Genomic DNA, 23,006 nt, shown 5'->3' with positions numbered 1-23,006 from the left:
TGCAGTGCTGCGCAGGCTGGAGGCAGAAGGATCAAGAATGAACCGTCCGTGAGTAGCCAGGACAGACCCTCAGCCAAGGAGAAGGGAGGCCGTAGCCCAGTGACAACCCTTCCTTCCTACCCCCCGGAGCCTGCCCCTCCTGATACCAGGAGCCAGGGTTTCTCCTGTGACGTCCCCCAGGCCTGAAGGGGCACCTCTTGAGGAGGCATGGCCCCTGGAGCCCGTGAGAGGGCAGGGGTGTCCCCTGGTTCTGCTCCCGTCTTTCCAACCTGGGTGGGGTGTCTTTCAGCCATCTGTGAGGGGCCGGACGCCTGCCAGAAAGACGAGGTGTGTGTGAAGCCGGGCCTCTGTCGATGCAAGCCTGGATTCTTTGGGGCCCGCTGCAGCTCCCGTGAGTCTTAAGGGCCAGATGAAGTTGCTGGGCAGAGCTGGGTAGGGGGGCAGTGGTGTGGGGGCAGGCAAGGCAGGTAGCCATGCAGCCTCAGAACAGCAGGGCCAGAATCCCTCCCAGCTTCACTGAGGAATTGCAGTCCAGAGACAGGAAGTGACACACACTCCCGAGAGATGGCCTGAGTCACCGGGTTTTTACCCACGTCCACAAAGCGCTGCCTACCTGAGCATCTTCCTCTTCCACTTCTCAGAAAACCTGTGATTCCCCTTCATTGCAAAATGAGTGTATTACTTGTCTTTCCCACATATGCCTTATACATGGGCGACAGATGGAAGGGGGCCCCTGGCCGGGCTCTCTGCCCTCTCTGGCAGAAAGAGAGGGAAGGGAAAGGGGTTGGGAAGCAGGAGAGCCAGAGGGTGGGCACCAGGAATCAAGGAATCACTAGGGGAAAGGTGGCTTCTCCTGACACCCTGGCGGGCAGTATCCAGGCCTGAGATCGGGAGGAAGCCAGCTCTCCTCCAGCCCAGCGGAGATCCATCTGGGCGGAGAGGAGCAAGCGTGGAGGAAGGCCCACCAACCTCGGTGCCACACTCTGGGCAAGTCCCCCGCCCACTCAGGATCTCTGAGTGTGTTCTGGAACGTGAAGTGGCAGGCTGAGCCTCCCACTAATGGCTAAGGGTTTTCTGTAGGTCAGAGCGGACAGGAAGTGAGTGTTGCCCAGGACAGGCTGCCGGATGTTCCGAGGGTCTGTCCCCGGCTCTTGGAGGGTGGGCCCAGCGCCCCTTTTCCTTGCGGAAGGGGATGCAGGGTAAGGGTTTGCCCGCGGCCCTGAGCCCGCTGACCCCTCCCGTCCCCACCCCCGCAGGCTGCCCGGGCCAGTACTGGGGCCCCGACTGCCGTGAGAGCTGCCCCTGCCACCCGCACGGCCAGTGCGAGCCAGCCACGGGCGCTTGCCAGTGCCAGGCCGACCGCTGGGGCGCCCGCTGCGAGTTCCCGTGCGCCTGCGGCCCCCACGGGCGCTGCGACCCCGCGACCGGCGTGTGCCACTGCGAACCGGGCTGGTGGTCGTCCACGTGCCGCCGCCCGTGCCAGTGCAACCCCGCGGCGGCGCGCTGCGAGCAGGCCACGGGCGCCTGCGTGTGCAAGCCGGGCTGGTGGGGGCGCCGCTGCAGCTTCCGCTGCGCCTGCCACGGCTCCCCGTGCGAGCAGGACTCGGGCCGCTGCGCCTGCCGGCCGGGCTGGTGGGGTCCCGAATGCCGGCAGCAGTGCGAGTGTGTGCGGGGCCGCTGCAGTGCCGCCTCCGGCGAGTGCACCTGCCCGCCCGGCTTCCGCGGAGCGCGCTGCGAGCTGCCCTGCCCGGCAGGCAGCCACGGGGTGCAGTGCGCACACAGGTGAGCGGGCGGGGCGGGGGCGGACACAAGTGAGCAGGCGGGGCGCGGCGGACACCGGTGGGCGGGGCGGGGCGGGGGCGGGGTGGAAACTGGTGAGCGGGCAGGGTGGGGGCGGGGCGGGCACAGATGGGCGGTCGCGGGAGGGGGCTGAGGTGGACACAGGTTAGCGGGGCTGGGACACAGGCAGCGGGCTGCACTCACAATAAGAAATTTCATCCCTGGCTCGGCGCGGTGGCTCACGCCTGTCATCCCAGCACTTTGGGAGGCTGAGGCGGGCGGATCACCTGAGGTCAGACAGGTGAGCGGGCAGGGTGGAGCGGAGACAGGTGGCCGGGGCGGGGCGCCGGGAGGAGGGGTCAGGGCTTCGCCGTGCTCCTCTCAAAAAACATACAAAGCAGAGGGACGAGAAAGGGGAAAAGACGGCTAGGTGGGGTGGCTCACACCTGTAATCCCAGCACTTTGGGAGGCTGAGGCGGGTGCATCACCTGAGGTCAGGGGTTCGAGACCATCCTGGCCAACATGGTGAAACCTCGTCTTTACTAAAAACACAAAAATTAGCCGGGCCGCTCCTGTAGTCCCAGGTACTCAGGAGGCTGAGGCAGGAGAATCGCTTGAGCCCTGGAGGCGGAGGTTGCAGTGAGCCGAGGTCGCACCACTGCACTCCAGCTTGGGCCACAGAGCGAGACTCCGTCTCAAACAAAACAAAACAAAACAAAAACTTTAAAAACCCTTTGTTGCCCCAGGTCCAGCCCCACCTGCTCGTTTCATCGATTACTGCTGTGCAAAAAATACTAGCACTGCTAGCAAGCCATATGTAGATAATAAGTGGATAGAGTGGCCAAGGGTCCTGGGCAAGGTCTCTTTAGGGCTCAGTGGCTTTCAAACTTTGACCGGCTGCACTCACAATAAGAAATTTCATCCCTGGCTGGGCGCGGTGGCTCACGCCTGTCATCCCAGCACTTTGGGAGGCTGAGGCGGGCGGATCACCTGAGGTCAGGAGTTCAAGACGAGCCTGACCAACATGGTGAAACCCCGTCTCTACTAAAAATACAAAAATTAGCCGGGCGTGGTGGTGGGCGCCTGTAATCCCAACTACTTGGGAGGCTGAGGCAGGAGAATCACTTGAACCCGGGAGGCGGAGGTTGCAGTGAGCCAAGATGGCGCCATTGCACTCCATCCAGCCTGGGCAACACAGCGAGACTCCGTCTCAAAGAAAATAATAATAAAATAAAATAAAAAATAAAAATGCTGGTCAGGACCAGCTAAATGGCTTTTATAAACTGCCCTTCTTCTCCCCACTAATGGATCTAACCCAAGTATATGATCCCAGCTAGTGAAGCATCTGAGGGAGAACCTTCAGGTAACTGTTAGGCATCAATGGGAAATTAAGATATGGCACATGTGAAATTATATTGGTAACAACAGTGGTCTCCAACCTTTTGGCACCAGGGACTGGTTTCGTGGCAGACAATTTTTCTGTTATTACACTGTAATCTATAATGAAATAATTATATGACTCACCATAATACAGAATCAGTGGGAGCCCTGAGCTTGTTCTCCCGCAGCTCAATGGTGCCATCTAGGGGTGGTGGGAGACAGTGACAGATCATCAGGCATTAGAGCCTCATAAAGAGCGTGGAACCTGGACCCTCCCGTGCGCAGTTCACAATAGGACTGGCGCTCCTGTGAGAATCTAAGGCCGCCGCTGATCTGGCTGGCAGTAGAGCTCAGGCAGTCAGGCTCCCCCGCTGCTCATCTCTATGCTGCCACCCAGTTCCTAACATGCCACAGACTAGTACCAGTCCATGGCCCAGGGTTTGAGGACCCCTGGGTGAAAACACTTTACATTTTTTGTATTTTGTATGATGGGGCAGAAGACACTACTGAGTCCCATTCACGCCAGACCTGGGGGCGGCTCAGTGTGGAAGAAGGAAAAGTGAAAAGAGCAGGAGGGAAGACCTGGCAGACCTGGCAAACGGGACTCAGAGCTTGGTGGTGACTTGCCTGCCTTGGCTGGGCTGCTGGCTGCTGATGACCCTGGGACCCAGGGAAAGATGGTCACAGAGCAGATGCTTCGAAGGAAAGGGGTGGGGTCCTGTAAGAGCTCTCATTTGTCTTCATTGTACAACGTGGGGAAACTGAGGTGCAAACCTGCCTGAGTGACCCAGGTGGGACCCAAACACTCTCCAGGGCCCCCGAAGGCCTGCGTGGAGTACAGGGATTGGAGGAGTGGGTGCTCCATCCATCCACCCCCACTGCTCCCACGAAGCCCTTCTCTTCCCAGCTGTGGCCACTGCAAACACAATGAGCCATGCTCCCCAGACACGGGCAGCTGTGAGTCCTGCGAGCCGGGCTGGAATGGGACCCAGTGCCAGCAGCCCTGCCTGCCTGGCACCTTTGGCGAGAGCTGCGAACAGCAGTGCCTTCACTGCCAACATGGGGAGGCCTGTGAGCCAGATACTGGCCACTGTCAGCGCTGTGACCCTGGCTGGCTGGGGCCCAGGTGAGGGCACCATTCTGTTCAGGGTGAGGTACACCTCCCCCCAGGACCCTCAGCTCAGCGGCTGTGTCTGAGAGCACCACCCCTCCCCGATACACAGGTTCATGCGGCCCCAGGGGCCTCCCTCCTGTTGAAGACTAGGGGACAGCAATGGGTTCTGGGGGGCCTGGGCAGGACCCCAGCTCCCTCCCCTCTGAGGCTTCCTGCCCTCCTCCCCCTCTGGGGACTTGTCTGTCACCTGCTGGATTCGGCCCCAAGTTCAAGGCCCTATTTGCACCTGAGCTTCACTGCTGAGGAGTGGCCAGTTGGGTCCTTGAGTCCAGGAGCCTGGGGCGGAGGGGTGGGGCCCCACGGTGGGGGCCAGGCCTGCCTTGCTCTCCCCTTCCCCGAGTCTTGCCTCACCCCAGGTGTGAAGACCCCTGCCCCACTGGCACCTTTGGGGAAGACTGTGGCTCTACCTGCCCCACCTGTGTTCAGGGGGCCTGTGATGCTGTGACAGGGGAATGTGTCTGCAGTGCCGGCTACTGGGGGCCCAGGTGAGGACGGGGGTCCCCGGGGGCAGGAGAGTGCCAGGGGCCTAGGTCAGGCCTGTGTGCAGCATTTCCTGAACTTCCCTGGACAGTGCCCAGAAATCTCCCTGCCCGTCTCCTGCCTGCCTCCCCAACTTCACCCAGCCCTCAGCCTGCCTCTCCATGTTACTCCATAGCTGCAACGCCTCCTGCCCAGCCGGCTTCCATGGAAACAACTGCTCAGTTCCTTGTGAATGCCCAGAGGGACTCTGCCACCCTGTCTCTGGGTCCTGCCAGCCAGGTAAGGTGGAAGAAGGCTGCAGGGTGCAGTAGCCAGGGAAAGGTGGGCCCTTCACATGAGCTCCAGGGCAACTTCCTCACCAGGGAGTCTGGGCGCACTTCAGAGACATTCTTTTTTTTTTTTTTTTTCCTTAAGACGAGGTCTTGCCCTGTCACCCAGGCCAGAGTGCAGTGGCATGATCTCAGCTCACTGCAACCTCCGCCTCCCAGGTTCAAGCCATTCTCCCATCTCAGCCTCTTGAGTAGCTGGGATTACAGGCGCACGCCTCCATGCCTGGCTAATTTTTGTATTTCTAGTAGAGACAGGGTTTCACCATGTTGGCCAGGCTGGTCTCGAACTCCTGACCTCAGGTGATCCGCCCACCTCGGCCTCCCAAAGTGCTGGGATTACAGGCATGAGCCACTGTGCCCGGCCCAGAGACATTCTTTATACCTGAGCTCTGTGTGGATGCTCTGGGGTCCCCTGAAGATGTGACAGAGCCCCTGCCCCTGCGAAACCAGGCTAGAGCCATGAAATGGGCAGCGGGGTGGCGGGACACTGACATGGGCTCAGGGGCAAGAACCTGTGAAATGGGCCACAGAACCTGTGGAGGGGACACGCCAGCAGAGGGGCTGCCCGGAGGCAGGGAGAGACCCCCAGGAAGAAGCTTCTGGGTAGCAGGCAACTCAGAGCAAAGACAGGATGTGTAGGAGACAGGAAGGCCTGAGTGTCCCCCGTCTCTGGCTCCCCCAGGCTCTCACCGTCGGGACGCCGCCCTCATCGCGGGCAGCCTTGTGCCTCTGCTGCTGCTCTTCCTGGGCCTCATCTGCTGTGCCTGCTGCTGCTGGGCCACCCGGTCAGACCTCAAGGACAGGTGAACGCCAGCCCATCCCTTCCCCACACAGCTCAGGCCACAGGCTGGGAGCAGGAGGGCATCTGGTTTCCTTGTGGGGTGGGGAGGGCTGACCTTGTCACCCACATGGGTCAGAGGTGATGGGGGTGAGGAGGGCTGGCCTTGTCACCTACATAGGTCAGAGGTGTTGGGGGTGAGGAGGGCTGGCCTTGTCGCCCACGTGGGTCAGAGGTGATGGAGGTAATTGGCAGTGGCCATGGCCTAGAGACACTGGAGACACCGGGTCAGCTGCCTGCCCTCCTCGGAAGCCTTCGATGAGGAAGTTTCTGAGTTGCATGGGCACCAGGCTGGTGAACTGGAGCCTGCAGCGGGAGGCAGAGAGCTGACACCGGCGGGGACCAGAGGAGGAGGGCTGGGACCACGGAAGGAGCAGCCCGGCTCTGGGCCAGGAGGGAAAGAGAACAGGCCTCAGATGGCCCACAAAGGAAAGTGACATCAATGTCTGTGCAGCGGTTTAGCAGAGAATGTAGCTGCCTGAGAGACGGAGAGGGGAGGAAGGGTTGGGCTGGTGGGGCCCGCGCAGGGGGGCTTGTGCAGAGCTTTGTTCCTTTATGAAACCTCTTCACATTCCAGGCTCCTTTGAGACTCAAAACAGCGTGGAGGTTTGGAACAGGGAGTGTGGGGCCGGAAGGATTATGGTCCTCAATTCCCAGAGGACATTGAGGCCCAAGGTGATCTAGTTGGTTATTGACACACAGGAAGCCCCTCTGCACCTTTTTGGACTCTTCGTCTGGTGCTCTCTGACTAGTTCCTGCCCTAGTCCAACAGCACGTCCTCCTCTGTGCTTGGCCCAGGGTGGCAAGAAGCCCCTTGCAGGGACACGAAGACGGGTGCAAGTGCTGTTGGAGGAAGGGTGAAGAGCGGAGCAGTCTCCTCCACATGTGGGGGTAGAGCAGAGTGGGAACAAGGGAAGGCTTCCTGGAGGGGGTGTCATTTGAGACAGGTGGGCCGGGCGCAGTGGCTCACGCCTGTAATCCCAGCACTTTGGGAGGCCGAGGCGAGCGGATCACCTGAGGTCAAGAGTTCAAGACCAGCCTGGCCAACATTGTGAAACCCCATCTCCACTAAAAATACAAAATTAGCTGGGCGCGGTGGTGGGCGCCTGTAATCTCAGCTACTCAGGAGGCTGAGGCAGGAGAATCGCTTGAATCCAGGAGGCAGAGGTTGCAGTGAGCCAAGATTGCAGCATTGCACTCCAGCCTGGGCAATAAGAGCGAGACTCTGTCTCAAAAAATAAAGACACAGAGAGAGAGAGAATGAGAGAGAGACAGGTGAGCTGGGGCTCAGCTAGGATGATAATAACAAACACCTGCCAGGTCCTGCAAAAAGCTCAGATAGATGATAGATGGATAGATAGATAGATAGACAGACAGACAGACAGACAGATAGGATCTGTTTTACAGATGCGGAAACTGAGGCCTAGGGAGGTGACGTCTGAACCAGAGTTGTTACTCAGGGCTGTCTGACTCTAGAGCCACACTTTGTTCTGTGGCAGGCCTGAATCTTCGGCTCAATCATTTAGATTTTATTCTGCAGTCAGTAGAGTGCCACTGAAGTAGAGGTAGTCACCCTGTCACACCCTGCCAAGGTGACCCAGGTCACTGTGGGTCTTATGTACTGACCACTGTCCCTACCCTCCTCCCTCAGGCCAGCGAGAGATGGAGCTACCGTGTCCAGGATGAAGCTGCAGGTCTGGGGGACATTGACCAGCTTGGGCTCCACGCTGCCCTGTGGTTCCCTCAGCTCCCACAAGTTACCCTGGGTGACAGGTCAGTGGGCACTGGGGGTGGGGGCTGGGATTGGACAAGGCTTTGCATCAGGTCCTGCAGGCGCCTGATCTGGAGTCTCTGCAGTCTCACATCACGACCCGGAGGTCCCCTTCAACCACAGCTTCATCGAGCCGCCCTCTGCCGGATGGGCCTCCGATGACTCCTTCTCATCCGATCCTGAGTCTGGAGAGGCAGACGAGGGTCCTGCCTACTGTGTGGCACCCCAAGAAGGTAGCCCCCCAACAGCCCACATAGCCCCTGAGCAGCCCTGCCCACCACGACCCCCTCTTTAGTCCTCCAGCAAACAGTTATTTATTTATTTATTTATTTATTTATTTTTTGAGACTGGGTCTTGCTGTGTCGCCAGGCTGGAGTGCAGTGGTGTGATCTCAGCTCACTGCAACCTCCGCCTCCCGGGTTCAAGCGATTCCCCTGCCTCGGCCTCCCAAATAGCTGGGATTACAGGCGCCCGCCACCATACCCGGCTAATTTTTGTATTTTAGTAGAGACCAGGTTTCACCATGTTAGCCAAGATGGTCTTGATCTCCTGACCTCTGGATCTGCCTGCTTCGGCCTCCCAGAGTGCTGGGATTATAGGCGTGAGCCACCGTGCCCGGCCAGCAAACAGTTACTAAGGGCCCATTCTGTGTTAGTCACTGTTCTTGGCTCCGGGCATGCAAGAGATAACAAGAAGATTCCTATCCTCACCGAGCTTAGAGTCAGATGAGCAGTCATCAGACAATGACAGGACACAGTGATATGTGTTTCCATGGGGGACATACAAGTAGGGGCTCATTCGCTAGCCATGCTGCGGTGACTGGGGTCAGGGAAGATGTGTGTGGTATCCCAGTTGAGTCTAGCAGAATCAGTAGGAGTTAGCCAAGTGAAAGTCAGGGAGAGGAGGGAATGATGTTTCAGGAAGATGGAACAGCATACACAAAGGCCCAGAGGTGAGAGGGATGTGGCTGTGTACCATCAAAAGAGTTTTAGCTTGGTTAGAGTGTGACAGTATTTCAAAGTAGGGAGACGTGGTGAGGAAAGAGTATAGAGACCAGGTGTGGTGACTCACACCTGTGATGCCAGCACTTTGGGAGGCTGACGCGGGAGGATTGCTTGAGGCCAGGGGTTTGATACCAGCCTGGCCAACATAGTGAGACCCCATCTCTACAAAAATTAAAAAAAAAGGCCGGGCGCGGTGGCTCACGCTTGTAATCCCAGCACTTTGGGAGGCCGAGGCGGGCGGATCACGAGGTCAGGAGATCGAGACCACGGTGAAACCCTGTCTCTACTAAAAATACAAAAAAATTAGCCGGGCGTGGTGGCGGGCACCTGTAGTCCCAGCTACTCAGAGAGGCTGAGGCAGGAGAATGGCGGGAACCCGGGAGGCGGAGCTTGCAGTGAGCCGAGATTGCGCCACTGCACTCCAGCCTGGGCGACAGAGCGAGACTCCGTCTCAAAAAAAAAAAAAAAAGAGGGTAGAAGTAACAGCGTCTACGTGAATTGGTCCTTCTGCCACTCTCCTCATCCTTGCCCTCTTCCTTGCCCTATTTTTGAGGCCTCCTGGAAGATGCTGAGCTGTGGGTAGGATGCACTGGGGTGGCCAGTTCAGCTCCAGCCAAGCTCTTCTGTCTCCTCTGCCAGGGATGGTCCCTGTGGCCCAGGCAGAGTCGTCAGAGGCCAGCCTGGCTGGAGGTGCTTTCCCGCCCCCTGAGGACGCCTCCACGCCATTCGCCATCCCACGCACCTCCAGCCTAGCTCGGGCCAAGCGGCCATCGGTCTCCTTTGCTGAAGGTACAAAGTTTGCGCCACAGAGTCGCCGAAGCTCAGGGGAGCTCTCCAGCCCGCTCCGAAAGCCCAAGAGGCTCTCCCGGGGGGCACAATCGGGTCCTGAGGGCCGGGAAGCCGAAGAGTCCACAGGCCCAGAGGAAGCAGAAGCACACGAGTCCTTTCCTGCAGCTGCCAGTCCCGGGGATTCAGCCACTGGCCACCGGCGGCCCCCACTTGGTGGCCGGACAGTGGCTGAGCACGTGGAAGCCATTGAGGGCAGTGTCCAGGAGAGCTCAGGCCCCGTGACCACCATCTACATGCTGGCGGGGACGCCCCAGGGACCCGAAGGCCCTGTCCGCTCTGTCTTCCGCCATTTTGGTAGCTTTCAGAAAGGCCAGGCAGAACCCAAGGTCAAGAGAGCCATCCCTAAGCCTCCACGCCAGGCCCTGAATCGGAAAAAGGGCAGCCCTGGCCTGGCCTCTGGCTCTGTCAGCCAGAGCCCCAACTCAGCCCCAAAAGCTGGGCTTCCTGGGGCCACAGGGCCTGTGGCAGTCAGACCAGAGGAAGCGGCCCAGGGGCTGGGGGCTGGCATGGAGAGTTCAGGGAGAGTCCAGAAGCCAGTCTCTGGGGGTGGCTCCCCAAAACGGGATCCCCAGAAGCAAGCTAAAGAGGAAAGGCAGGAGGAACCTGAGTATGAGAACGTTGTACGCATCTCCAGGCCACCAGAACCCTGAGGACCTTGAATTTGGGGAGTGGGGAGACTGGATGGGACCGAAACTGCCCATGGACTAGACTGTGCTGTGTGCTGGAAAATGATCCCAGGGCCAGGACAGACAAACCAGGGCCTCTGCGCCTCCACAGGGAAAAGGCAAGGCTTCCAGGCCAGTTGGCCCAGGCCCCTGGCGTTGCTCCCGGAGGGGGCCAGGAAGGCCTGGGCAGAGACCCTGCAGGATGGGGTCAGGAAGGGTTGCCTGCAGGGACTTCTCTGCTGTCCTGGACCCTGTGTGCCTCAGAAGGGCTATTCTTTCTTTCATGTGCAAAACATTTTTCTGAAATGGCAAACAACCTACATGTTTGCTGATAAAAGATTGGCTAGACAAATTTTTTTTTTTTTTTTGAGACAGAGTCTTGCTCTGTCACCCGGGCTGGAGTGCAGTGGCACAATCTTGGCTCACTGCAAGCTCCGCCTCCTGGGTTCACGCCCTTCTCCTGCCTCAGCCTCCCGAGTAGCTGGGACTACAGGTGCCCACCACCACGCTCGGCTAATTTTTTTTGTATTTTTAATAGAGACGGGGTTTCACCATGTTAGCCAGGATGGTCTCGATCTCCTGACCTCGTGATCCACCTGCCTCAGCCTCCCAAAGTGCTGGGATGACAGGCGTGAGCTACCGCGCCCGGCCTGTGAACTTTTTAAAAAGGATGTATGTGCATAAAAACAGATTCAAGGGAAAGGCACTAAATGGTATTTTCCTCTGGAAGATGAGATTGTAGGTGATATTTATTTTCTTCTGGAACTTTTGTATAGTTCGCAAATTTTCTACAGTGAACATTCTTTTTTACTTTTGTTACTGGATTGAATTTGATAAAGTATAATAAAAAGCAACGATCTTTGTTAAAAAAATAAAAAGTACTAACATTATAGACATGTATAAAGTAAAACAGAGATTTCCCTTCTCCCCAGAGGCGTCTGTGGGTCAAGAGAGAGACAGAATCTACTTTTCCCTGGCAGCTTTTTGGTCTTGTTTGAATTCTTTGCTCACATATTACCTAGTCAGAAAAGCAAAGGGGCAACCCTCCCCCCTAGGTTTATTTTATTTATTTATTTATTTATTTATTTTGAGACGGAGTCTCCCTCTGTCACCCAGGCTGGAGTGCAGTGGTGCGATCTTGGCTCACTGCAAGCTCCGCCTCCCAGGTTCAGGCCATTCTCCTGCGTCAGCCTCCCGAGTAGCTGGGACTACAGGCACCTGCAACCACGCCTGGATAATTTTTTGTATTTTAGTAGAGACAAGGCTTCACTGTGTTGGCCAGGATGGTCTCGATCTCCTGACCTCGTGATCCGCCCGCCTCGGCCTCCCAAAGTGCTGGTATTACAGCGGTGAGCAACCACGCCCGGCCTATTTTTTAAGATGGAGTCTCAGTCTGTCACCCAGGCTGGAATGCAGTGGCATGATCTCGGCTCACTGCAACCTCTGTCTCCCGGGTTCAAGGGATTCTCCTGCCTCAGCCTCCTGAGTGGCTGGGATTACAAGTGCCTGCCACCACGCCCGGCTAATTTATGTGTTTTTTGGTGGAGACAGGGTTTCACCATGTTGGCCAGGCTGGTCTGGAACTCCCAACCTCAAGGGCCCCACCGCCTCGGCCTCCCAGAGTGTTGGGATTATAGGCGTGAGCCACCACGCCTGGCCAGGGGCAGCCCCCCCTCCCCCTTCTATCTCAGTGCTCAGAGAATCTCATCAACAGTTGAGGTGCTTTCTTTCAGATGTTTTTCTGTGTACATGTCAACAAATATTTTAAACAAAAACAAAATTTTAGCATACTAAGCATACCATTCCTCATCTTCTTTTTTTTGTTTGTTTTTGAGACAAAGTATTGCTCTGTGGCCCAGGCTGGAGTGCAGTGGTGCAATCTCGGCTCATTGCAACCTCTGCCTCCCAGGTTCAAGCGATTCTCCTGCCTCAGCCTCCCGAGTAGCTGGGACTGCAGGCGCCCACCACCACGCCCGGCTAATTTTTGTATTTTTAGTAGAGGTGGGGTTTCACCATGTTGGCCAGGCTGTTCTCGAACTCCTGACCCGCCTTGGTCTCCTGAAGTGCTGGGATTACAAGCATGAGCCACCGCGGCCAGCCTCAACTTGCTTTTTCACTTAACGACATATCCTGGATATAGTTCAATGTCCATAAATATAAAGCTAACTCTCTTTATTTAAAAAATGACTACATGAGATTCCATCTAGCACAATTATTTAAATCATTCCCCCACCAATGGAAGGTTGCGTTGTTCTGATCTGTTTTGATACAACAAGCAATGACATAGTGTACAACTTTGTCCATATTTATTTATTTATTTTTTTTTTTGAGACGGAGTTTCGCTCTTGTTGCCCAGGCTGGAGTACAGTGGCACGATCTCAGCTCACTGCAACCTCTGCCTCCTAGGTTCAAGCGATTCTCCTGCCTCAGCCTCCTGAGTAGCTGGGATTACAGGCACCCGCCACCACGCCCGGCTAATTTTATAGTTTTAGTAGAGACGGGGGTTTCTCCATGTTGGTCAGGCTGGTCTCGAACTCCCGACCTCGGGTGATCTGCCCACCTTGGCCTCCCAAAGTGCTGGGATTATAGGCGTGAACCACCGCGCCAGGCCCCATATTTATTTTTACATTTGTGCAAGTTTTTCTATAGAATAGATTCCTAGAAGCAGGGTTGTTGAGTTGTAGGGTAAGGAAGTTAGACACTTCTGTACTTACTCCAAATTGTCTCCAAAAATGTTGCGTGGATTTGTATTCTCACAAATTATGGGGGAATCCATTTCCCCACACTCAATCTGATCAGTTAAAAAATGGTATCTCATTATTTTACCTTGGTAAAAATAAAGTAACATATGCTAAAGCTTCTTTATTTTTTTATTTTTTGAGACGGAGTCTCTTTCTGTCGCCCAGGCTGGAGTGCAGTGGCACAATCTCGGCTCTGCAACCTCTGCCTCCTGGGTTCAAGCAATTATCCTGCCTCAGCCTCTTGAGTAGCCAGGACTCCAGGCACGTGCCACCACGTCCAGCTAATTTTTTTGCATTTTTATTAGAGATGGGGTTTTGCCAGGTTGGTCAGGTTGCTCTCGAACTCCTGACCTCAGAGGATCTTCCCGCCTTGGCCTCCCAAAGTGCCGAGATTACAGGTGTGAGCCACTGTGCCCAGCCACTAAAGCTTCTAAAAAGTATATATAATTTTTTTGTGTGTGTTTAGCCATCAACAATTGTATCTCATTACAATTTAAATTTCTGAGTATTCTAAGGTTGAGTTTCTTTTCTGTCTTGGCTCACTGCAACCTCTGCCTCCCAGGTTCAAGCCATTCTTGTGCCTCAGCCTCCTGAGTAGCTGGGATTATAGGCGCCCACCACCATGCCCAGCTAATTTTTGTACTTTTTGTAGCAATGGGGTTTTGCCATGTTGGCCAGGCTGGTCTCGAACTCCTGACCTCAGGTGATCCACCCACCTCAGCCTCCCAAAGTGCTGGGATTCCAGGTGTGAGCCACCGCGCCTGGACTTTTGCCACTTTTCATGAGTTCATGTTTTCATTCCACAAACTCATATTGTGCAACTGCTTTGTGCTTGCTTCTCTATCAAGGGCTAGTTATACAAAGTTGAATAAGACACCGTCCTGCCCCCAAAGAGTTCATAGTCAATTAGAGAGGAAGACAAACAGATGAATAGCTAATTATAAAACAATGCCAGCGGCCGGGTGCGGTGGCTCACGCCTGTAATCTCAGCACTTTGGGAGGCCGAGGCGGGTGGATCACGAGGTCAGGAGATCGAGACCACGGTGAAACCCCGTCTCTACTAAAAATACAAAAAATTAGCTGGGCGTGGTGGCGGGCGCCTGTAGTCCCAGCTACTTGGGAGACTGAGGCAGGAGAATGGCATGAACCCGGGAGGCGGAGCTTGCAGTGAGCCGAGATCGCGCCACTGCACTCCAGCCTGGGCGACAGAGCGAGACTCCGTCTCAAAAAAAAAAACAATGCCAGCAGTGGACAAATAAAGTGAGCAGTATTAATGGGGAGTGGTTAGGGAAGGCTTCCCAGAGGAGGTGCTGTCCAAAATGAGGCTATGTCGAGAGCTAGAGGAGAGAGAACAGCAGGTGCAGAAACCACAGGCGATTCCATGTGACTGGAGCATTGGGGCCCAGGCAGGTCAGATGTCCTCCAGAGGGAGGGAGAGGGAGGAGCCTGTGTGGGTCAAATTGGGGAACTGGAGCTTTTTAATTTTATTTTTTTGAATCGGAGTCTTGCTTTGTTGCCCTGGCTGGAGTACAGTGGTGCAATCTCTGCTCACTGCAACCCCTACCTCCCCGGCTCAAGCAATTCTCCTGCCTCAGCCTCCCCGGTAGCTGGGATTACAGGCGCGTGCCACATCACCCAGATCTTTTGTTTTTTCAGATGAAGTTTCGCTCTTGTTCCCCAGGCTGGAGTGCAGTGGCACAATCTCGGCTCACTGTCAACCTCCACCTCTCGGGTTCAAGTGATTCTCCTGCCTCAGCCTCCAGAGTAGCTGGGATTACAGGTGTGCGCCACCACGCCCGGCTAATTTTTTGTATCTTTAGTAGAGACAGGGTTTCACCATCTTGGCCAGGCTGGTATCAAACTCCTGACCTTGTGATCCGCCCGCCTCAGCCTCCCAAAGTGCTGGGATTACAGGCATGAGCCACCGCGCCCAGTCATTTTTGTATTTTTAGTAGAGACAGGGTTTCACCATGTTGGCCAGGCTGGTCTTTAACTCCTGACCTCAAGTGATCTGCCCGCCTCAGCCTCCCAAAGTGCTGGTATTACAGGCGTGAGCCACCGTGCCCAGCCAGGAACTGGAACTTTATCCTGTTTTACAAATAAGTTTCTGAAGGATTTTGGCGGAGGTCACATTTACATTTCCCTTAGTACCCTGGGATGAGATGGGGGCTGGATTTGAGGAGTTGAAATTTGAAGGTGGCTCAACAGTAGTTACGGGCCTAAGGGCTCAGATGGACCGATTAGGTAAATATGTAGGAGATACAGCTGTATCAGCTTGATGGGGATGGAGTGAGGGAGAGGCAGAATCACAGCGACTGCCTAACAAATGTCTGATGAAAGGATGGTTCTCAGCAGGGCACTGTGAGTCATGCCTGTAATCCCTGCACTTTGGGAGGCTGAGGTGGGACGATCACTTGAGCCCAAGACTTTGAGACCAGCCTGGGCAACAGGGCAAGACCCTATCTCTACAAAAAATACAAAAATTAGCCAAGTGTGGTAGCATGCACCTGTGGTCCCAGCTACTTGGGAGGCTGAGGCAGAAGGATCACCTAAGCCCAGGAGATCGAGGCTGCAGTGAGCTATGATCATGCCACCACACTCCAGCAGTCTGGGTGCCTGAGATCCTGTCTCAAAAAAAAAGAAAAAAGAGAGGGTTCTTGGTATCTAACTTCAGTAGACAGTAGTATGGTTATCTGAGAAAATGTGGAGGACAGTTCTGGGGGATATTTGAGGTATGTTTGACCCTGCAGTGCCCTCAGGCTGCTCAAAGAGGAGGGAAGGGTGAAGGAAGAGATTTTTCAGATGGCAGTTGAAAGCTTGTGAGTGGGAAGGGTTCCACAGGGTGAGGAACCGGGGAGGTTACCAGCTGGAGCCACTCCCCAGCAGGCTGACAGCTCCAAGCCTCGTCTGGGGGCGGTTGCCCTCGCCAGGTGGCCCGGGCGGATTCTAGACAGTAGGGGGCACACTCGGACTGGGGCAGGTGGAGCAAGAGGGGTTTGGGGCTCCTACAGCCCTGGGGTGGTGGTGGGGTTTTATTTTTGGTTTTTATTTTGGTAGAGATGTTTCTCGCCATGCTGCCCAGGCTGGTCTCCAACTCCTGGCCCCAAGTGGCCCTCCGACCTTAGCCTCCCAAACCGCTGGGATTCCAGACGTGGACACCACGCGGCAGCCCTGGAGTGCTAAGCCAGCCCCCCCGGAGCAAGCCAGGGAGACCAAGCCGATTCTGGGGCAGTCAGACGGTCTTCCGAGGTCGGGCTAGTGCCTCGGATCCGGGGGACGAAGACGGGGAGCTGAGCTTTCGGAGCCCGGGCTTATCAGACGGGGACCCGGAGCCCCCTCGAACCCTCGCTGGCTTGTACCAGCTGGCGGACGTGGCCCGGAGCATCGCCCTGTGGAGGGACCTTCCCTGAAAGGTACGGGGAACGGGGTGAAGGTGGCCAGTGCGGGCAGGGAGCACCCAGATGACGATCAAGGGTGGAGGGTCCCCGGGGGACCGAGCAGTGCGTGAACACGGGCGGAGAAAGGTCAGTCTGATGGGGGGACCTCAGGAGACCCCGTCCTAGGACAGGACAGACCAGCCCCAAATCCCCTTGCAGATTTCCAAGGGCCAATTTCCAGGGACCGGGCAGACGGCACCCGGGAGAGGGGAAGGGGTCAGTGCATCAGCAGGGGGCGCCACGGCTGGACCGGGTCCGGGATCCCAGGCCCCGAATACACCGGGACGGGAACCACCGGGGCGGGGGAGCGAGGAATCAGGACGCAAAGCCCGAGGCGGCGGGGACGGCGGCGCTGTGCCGGGAGGAGGCGGGGTGGGGATTCGAGAATGGAACCACCGTGCGGAGCCGGCGCATCTGGGCGTGGTGACTGGCGCGCAGGGGGCAGCTGGGGACGGCGGGGCGGCCGCGGGAGAGCCCGGCTGGGGGCGCTGGTGGCCCGGCGGCCTCGGTGGGGAGTCCGCTGGGGGCCGGGACGCGGAGCCGGAGCCCCAGCCTGGCAGGGTCAGGCCGCTGGAGAGGCCGCGGGGCGATGTCGCCGGGGGTTCCCGGCTGCGCTGTGACTCGGGTTGAAGACTGCAGAGCGGAGGCCCGGCCCGCAGCGCCCAGGCCCCTCCCGCCCCCCATCTCTCTTGTTTGTCTCCGAGTCCGGCCGGAACCGGCTTCTGCTCGCGGCGGGGCGGGCGGGGGGCTGGCTGCTGATTGGTCGACGCCTGTTTCCAGCCCCGCTCAGCCAATCAGCGGGCGGCAGTGTTTTCTTCTTGGGGTCGGAATAAAAGGGCTGGAATAAAAGAGGGCAGAAAAGGCGCCGGGCGGGCCCGACACACGCCGGAGGAGCCGGGTGAGCTGGAGCCGGGGATGGCAGCCGGGGCGAGGGCGCGGGGGCAGAAGCGGCCGCCGAAGGGGCGTAGGGAGAAAACGTGGGAATAAGAGGAGAGAGATGGAGTGATGAGGGGCCGCCAAGTAAGAGATGACGAACAGATGCGGGCTGGGGATGGAGGCGCGGGGGTCCGAGGCCATGGAAATGGACGAGTTGCCGGGGAAACGCCCGAGATGGGGGTCGCGCGGCTGGCTCGCGCCGCCGGTTTGAACCGGCTCCTCGTCTCCCACGCCGGGTTCGCGTGGCCGCAGCGCCTAGCGACCTAGACGGCGGCCAATGGCGCGGCAGTTCCTGCGCCATCCGGCCAATGAGCGCGCCGGGGCGGGCCGTTCCGTAGCTCTGGGCGCTGATCTTGTGGTTGAAGAAACCAATTCTGGGGAAGGGTCTCGGGCGCGGGGGGGAGGGCACCTGTCAGGGTCCCTGGGAGAGGCAGCCCTCGGATCTGCCCCTGCCCACCTGACGCTGCGTTCCATGCTGGCCCCAGGCGATGTCAGTCCTGCTGCAGGCCAGGACTAGTTCCACGGCCCTGAGCATGCGTTAGCCCCTTCTTGCCTCCATGCCTCAGTTTACCTCGGAGTGAGCTGCGGGAGACGTCTCCCTGCCTGGCCGGGGCGGCTCTGTCGTAGCGGAGGGTAGCGGTACGAGCCGGCCGCGGGGTGGGGGTGGCCCAGGTCCGGGCAGGGCTGGGGTTCGCCGCCTCCGCTGCGCGCACCGGCCACCGCGGCCGGGGAGGGGTGACAGTCCCGAGCCCTGCGGCAGCGGGCAGCTAGGGGCGGCCGCAGGGGCTGGGCAGGACCGGCCGCTGACGCCGAGGTCTGTGCGCAGGTGGTGCAGAGCCAGAGCCGGAGCCGCGCCGCGCCGCACCATGGCGCCCACCCTGGCCACTGCCCGTCGGCGCCGCTGGTGGATGGCCTGCACGGCCGTGCTGGAGAACCTCCTCTTCTCGGCAGTCCTCCTGGGCTGGGGCTCGCTGCTCATCATGCTCAAGTCGGAGGGCTTTTACTCCTACCTGTGTACCCAGCCAGGTGAGACAGGCGCCTGGGGCTGCCGGGGGCTCCTGGAGCCAGGGCTTTGGGAGGGGGCGGGATGGGGGCGAAGACCTAGCGAGCCACAGCACCGCATTGCCCAGTGCCTCTCGGGTATCAAAAGGCCCATCTGATCCTCACCCAGCCCTGCCGGGTACTCGTCATTGCCCCTGTTTTGTGGACGAAGACATGGAGGCTCAGAGCGATCTGTCTTGCGCAAGGCCACAGAGCCTGGGCCTGCAATCCACCCAGAACCCCACCTGCTGTCCAGGGTGTTCCTTCCACCCGCTACGAACATTGCTGGACTCCTCTCCTCTCCTCCCAGCCCTGGAACATAGCTTGGCTGGTAGTAAACATGTTGCTGTCTGCTTGTGAGAAAGAGGAACTCCAGATTTAGGGGCTGGGGTGCAGCAAGAGAGGAAGTGGCCTTGCCTCCTCCACCCCAGGGAGGGCTCATCTAGAATCTAGACGTTCCTCAGGCCGTTGTGGAGGCTCCCAAGTGCTTGCTGGACACAATTTCTCGTCTATTTTTGCTGCCTTATTATTCTCCAAAGGACATTTCCCCCACGGGCCCTGAGGACATCTCCGTGGCTTTCCAACCTCATGGGCATGAAGGGGGAAGAGAAGAAGGGAGCATTTATGGAAATGATGTTAGGCTTGTTCTCTGCTCTTTGCCTCGTCACTGGAATTGCTGAAGGCAGGCTGAGGATGCTTCTCTACATGACATCTGCACCACCCAACACACACTCACCTTCACACTTTCACACCCTGTTGGAGGATCCTGATTACTACAGGGCAGTAGTTTCAGCCCCACAGGAGGGCCACAGCAGCCCCCAGCCTCTAGCCTCCTACCCTCCTTCTTAGGCAACCTTGACAGGAAATGTTTCCCTCTGCCTTCTCCTTGATCCCAACGGTAACTGCATAATAGCTGAGCTCACATAATCTCTCTCGCCAGTGCTAGAGTGCCCTTAGATGGAGGTAGCCCAGGTTTGACTTCCTGAATCCCCAGCAGCAGGCCTTTTCTTTCTAGAGCTCTTTGCAGGAAGAGAAAGCTTTGGACCAGCTCATGCTGGGTGTAATCCTTTGTGGAAGCTTCCCTGTTTCCCTTCTCTGATCTGCCCTGGAGATTCCTGTGTGTCCCAGTCTCTAGGGAGGGAGGCTTAGCTGGAGAGGTTCAGGGCAGGAGAAAGCAGGCGAATGCAGAGGCCGCGGGGAGAGGCTAGAAAGTATATGATTTATAACTAACCTTTAGCCTTTAGCCACTCAAAAATATTTCCTAATAGCCTAAGGGTTCTTGGCAGGCCTTTCCCCACATCAGCAAGAAATCTTGGGAGTTGGGAAGAGTCAGACCTTGTTCCCTGAACAAGCTTTCTGCTTTGGCCAAGAGTTGTTAGGAGATTAATGCCTGTCCCCGAAAGGCACAGGTTGGAGTGTTTGCTGCTTCCTCTTCTTTCCTCTCTCCTCCCTTAGAGATCGTGACCCTTCCTGCTCGCCTCCCTGATGGGCTCTTTCAAGCTGGACACAGGGTTTAAAAAAAAAAAAAAAAAAAGAAAGAAAAAAAGCAGAAAAAAAAGTCATCATCCACAGAGAAAGCTTTTAATGTCTCACCCAGACCAGAGAACTGTTGTGGGCAGGTTTTTTTTTTGTTTTTTGTTGTTTTTTTTTTTTACCCACCATGGTGTCGGAAGGTCAGATTCTAGGACTTTTTTTTTTTTTTTTTTAATAGATTGTCCACGGATTTAATTGATTGTATGGTTTTGGCAGAATTGGGTCTGGTCCCTTCATTCCTGCCTCAACCTCAGCTTCTTCCTCTGTCTAAGTGGGAGGAGTCCCAGAGATTGTGCCAACGCGGTGCTGAGTTGGTGTTTTAAGCCCTGGGCAGACTTGACAGGTAGCTCCTCTAAACCGAAGTGAAGGTGAAGGGTCAGGATTGTGGGTTGAACATCAACTTTTTTTCCCGTACTTTTGTTCCTGCCTCCAATTTTGGTTTTTCTGATTATCTGGCAAACATGCTGGGCCCACGTCCTGGGCGGGAAGGCTGCTGATTCCACACAGCTTATCTCTCTGGACACACTGCTCCTTGATTCTTGGAGTCTGCATAACCAGTTTTCTTTTAGGCCAGAAATCCCCGCACTTGGCTCGTCTGGGAGTGCCTGGCGAAGTTAGGGTGAACGTTTCTGCTTCAGTCTAACATTTTCAAACTTGGTGCATGGCTGAATTGCAGGGAAGCAGTTAGGCCATTTTTGAATTTATCGAATTAGACTTGTGAAAGGCTGAGCAGTGTCCAGCTGATTGAGATGCAAATTTGTCAGCTTCGTGTCGCTCTAGGACGATGCTTTAGTTTGTTTGTTTTCTAAAGAAAATTTGCCTGAACCTGTTGAAAGATTCTTAGAACTCTTTCTTAGGACTCCAGCCAGAATCTGGCCACAGACGTGGTATTGGGTTCCAGTCGGGTGAGGTGGCAGAAGGAAGGAAACAGCTCATTTCTCGGCTGCCCCTCAGTTTGTCCTTCCTTGCCTGCTGGGAGACATGGCAGGCTGGGTTTGGGGACCTGGGTGCGGGAAGCTGGCAACGGGTTTTGCACAACATCCTCCAGGTGTTGGCTGCTGGATGCCTCCCTCGTCCCCCTGGTGAGGGCAGGAGACCAATTGGGTTCTCAGCCCAAGAAGCACGGGGCTTCCCAGAGCTGTATCCTCTTGGCCTCTGGAATGGCAATGTGACCGTCCACGCCTGAGCTCTTTCTTCATTTTCTCTGTTGTCCAGTGGCCCCCACTTCAACAGGGCAGGGTCAGCCTGGGGGGCTGCGGCTAACTGTGAATGTTTTCTTTTTTCATTTGAGACAGGGTCTCGCTCTGTTGCCCAGGCTGGAATGTAGTGTTGCAATCACAGCTCACCACAGCCTTGACTCCTGGGCTCAAGCAATCCTCCCACCTCAGCCTCCTGAGTAGCTGGGACTACAAGTGTGCGCCACCATACTCAACTAATTTTTGTATTTTTTGTAGAGACAGGGTCTCGCCATGTTGCCTAGGATGTTCTCAAACTCCTGGGCTCAAGCGATCCTCCTGCCTCAGCCTCCCAAAGTGCTGGGCCTACAAGCATGAGCCATCATACCCAGTTAGTGTTTTGTTTTTGTTTTGGGGATTACAGGCGCCCACCACCATGCCCGGCTAATTTTTGTATTTTTAGTAGAGATGGGGTTTCGCCATATTGGCCAGGCTGGTCTCGAACTCCTGACCTCAGGTGATCTGCTCTCCTCTGCCTCCCAAAGTGCTGGGATTACAGGTGTGAGCCACCGTGCCTGGCCCTGGTTAGTTTTTGTTGTTGTTGTTGTTGTTGAGACAGAGTCTTGCTCTGTCGCCCAAGCTGGAGTGCAGTGGTGTGATCTCGGCTCACTGCAAGCTCCGCCTCCCGGGTTCACACCATTCTCTTGCCTCAGCCTCCCGAGTAGCTGGGACTACAGGCACCCGCCACTGCACCCAGCTAATTTTTTGTATTTTTAGTAAAGACAGGGTTTCACCGTAGTCTCGATCTCCTGACCTCGTGATCTGCCCGCCTCGGCTTCCCAAAGTGCTAGGATTACAGGCATGAGCCACTGCATCCGACCCCCTGGTTAGTTTTTCAACTTTTTTTGTTTTGTTTTGTTTGAGATGGAGTCTCACTCTGTCACCAGGCTGGAGTGCAGTGGCACAATCTTGGCTCACTGCAACCTCTGCCTCCCAGGTCCAAGCAATTCTCCTGTCTCAGCCTCCCAAGTAGCTGGGACTACAGGTGACTGCCACCACGCCTGGCTAATTTTTGTATTTTTTAGTAGAGATGTGGTTTTACCGTATTGGTCAGGCTAGTCTCGAACTCCTCACCTCAGGTGATCCACCCGCCTTGGCCTCCCAAAGCCGTGGGATTACAGGTGTGAGCCACCGTACCCGGTCAAATTTTTTGTAGAGATAAAGGTTTCATCGTGTTGCTCAGGCTGGTCTCAAAACTCTTGGGCTCAAGTGATCTGCCGGCCTCAGCCTCCCAAAGTGCTGGGACTACAGGTGTGAGCCACCATACCCAGTTAATTTTTAAATGTTTCGTAGAGATAGGGGTTTCACCATGTTGCCCAGGCTGGTCTTGAACTCCTGGGCTCAGTCGATCCACCCACCTCGGGCTCCCACGTTGCTGGGATTATAGGCGTGACCCACTGCTCCAGGCATACATGTGGATCGTTAATCCCCTCTTTCTTGTAACCTAAACATTCAGTAAACATTGACGAAGGTGCCGTGCTGGGTGCAGAGCAAACAAGTCATCACACACATACCTGTGTAACCTGTATAATTCCAGGGGGTGGTCAGGCCCCCAAGAAAGCAGGGTGCCAGGAGCCAGAACGGCAGTGGAGATGTGGCTGCTACTGGGTGGGAGGGCCTCTCTGGGGTTCAGGCGGAAGCCTGGAAGTTGAGGAGGGGTGATTCAGGAGAGGAGGGTACACCCTGGAGGAGAGGAGAGAAGTGGGAAGGGGCCGGGCCTGCAGGGACTGGGAGGCCATTCAGGGAAACTGAATTTTTTTCCCAAGGCAGGAGGAAGCCAGGGAGGCAGAGGAGGGCGACGATCCAATTCCCCT

General features: G+C 56.4%; 2 protein-coding genes across 2 annotated transcripts in view; both read left to right on the top strand.

Annotated features, from left to right (window-relative positions):
• The first annotated feature begins 207 nt into the window (after positions 1-207).
• Positions 208-11,147, top strand: LOC129477064 (scavenger receptor class F member 1-like). Its single transcript, XM_055269838.2, has 9 exons — positions 208-391; positions 1,257-1,782; positions 4,067-4,285; positions 4,690-4,818; positions 4,989-5,092; positions 5,825-5,945; positions 7,632-7,753; positions 7,838-7,984; positions 9,395-11,147. The coding sequence occupies exons 1-9, from the start codon at positions 208-210 to the stop codon at positions 10,252-10,254; spliced, it is 2,412 nt and encodes an 803-aa protein (XP_055125813.1). The 3' UTR covers positions 10,255-11,147.
• A 5,324-nt stretch (positions 11,148-16,471) lies between these two features.
• The window catches only part of LOC129469507 (uncharacterized), a 29,580-nt gene continuing 23,045 nt past the window's right edge, over positions 16,472-23,006 (top strand). The window contains exons 1-3 of the mRNA XM_055256183.2: positions 16,472-16,534; positions 16,629-16,819; positions 18,210-18,409. Of these exons, the coding sequence (XP_055112158.2) occupies positions 16,472-16,534; positions 16,629-16,819; positions 18,210-18,409 (454 nt within the window). The remainder of the gene's footprint in view (positions 16,535-16,628; positions 16,820-18,209; positions 18,410-23,006) is intronic.

This window comes from Symphalangus syndactylus, chromosome 20 (assembly GCF_028878055.3).
Source record: "Symphalangus syndactylus isolate Jambi chromosome 20, NHGRI_mSymSyn1-v2.1_pri, whole genome shotgun sequence".
NCBI classification, from domain to species: domain Eukaryota; kingdom Metazoa; phylum Chordata; class Mammalia; order Primates; family Hylobatidae; genus Symphalangus; species Symphalangus syndactylus.
This window is presented reverse-complemented; position numbering and strand designations above follow the sequence as displayed.

Coding starts and splice junctions, on each gene's coding strand:
- LOC129477064 (XM_055269838.2), top strand. CDS start 208: ATGGCCCCTGGAGCCCGTGAGAGGGCAGGGGTGTCCCCTGGTTCTGCT. Junction 1,783..4,066: donor GGGGTGCAGTGCGCACACAG/GTGAGCGGGCGG, acceptor TTCTCTTCCCAG/CTGTGGCCACTGCAAACACA. Junction 5,093..5,824: donor CTCTGGGTCCTGCCAGCCAG/GTAAGGTGGAAG, acceptor TGGCTCCCCCAG/GCTCTCACCGTCGGGACGCC.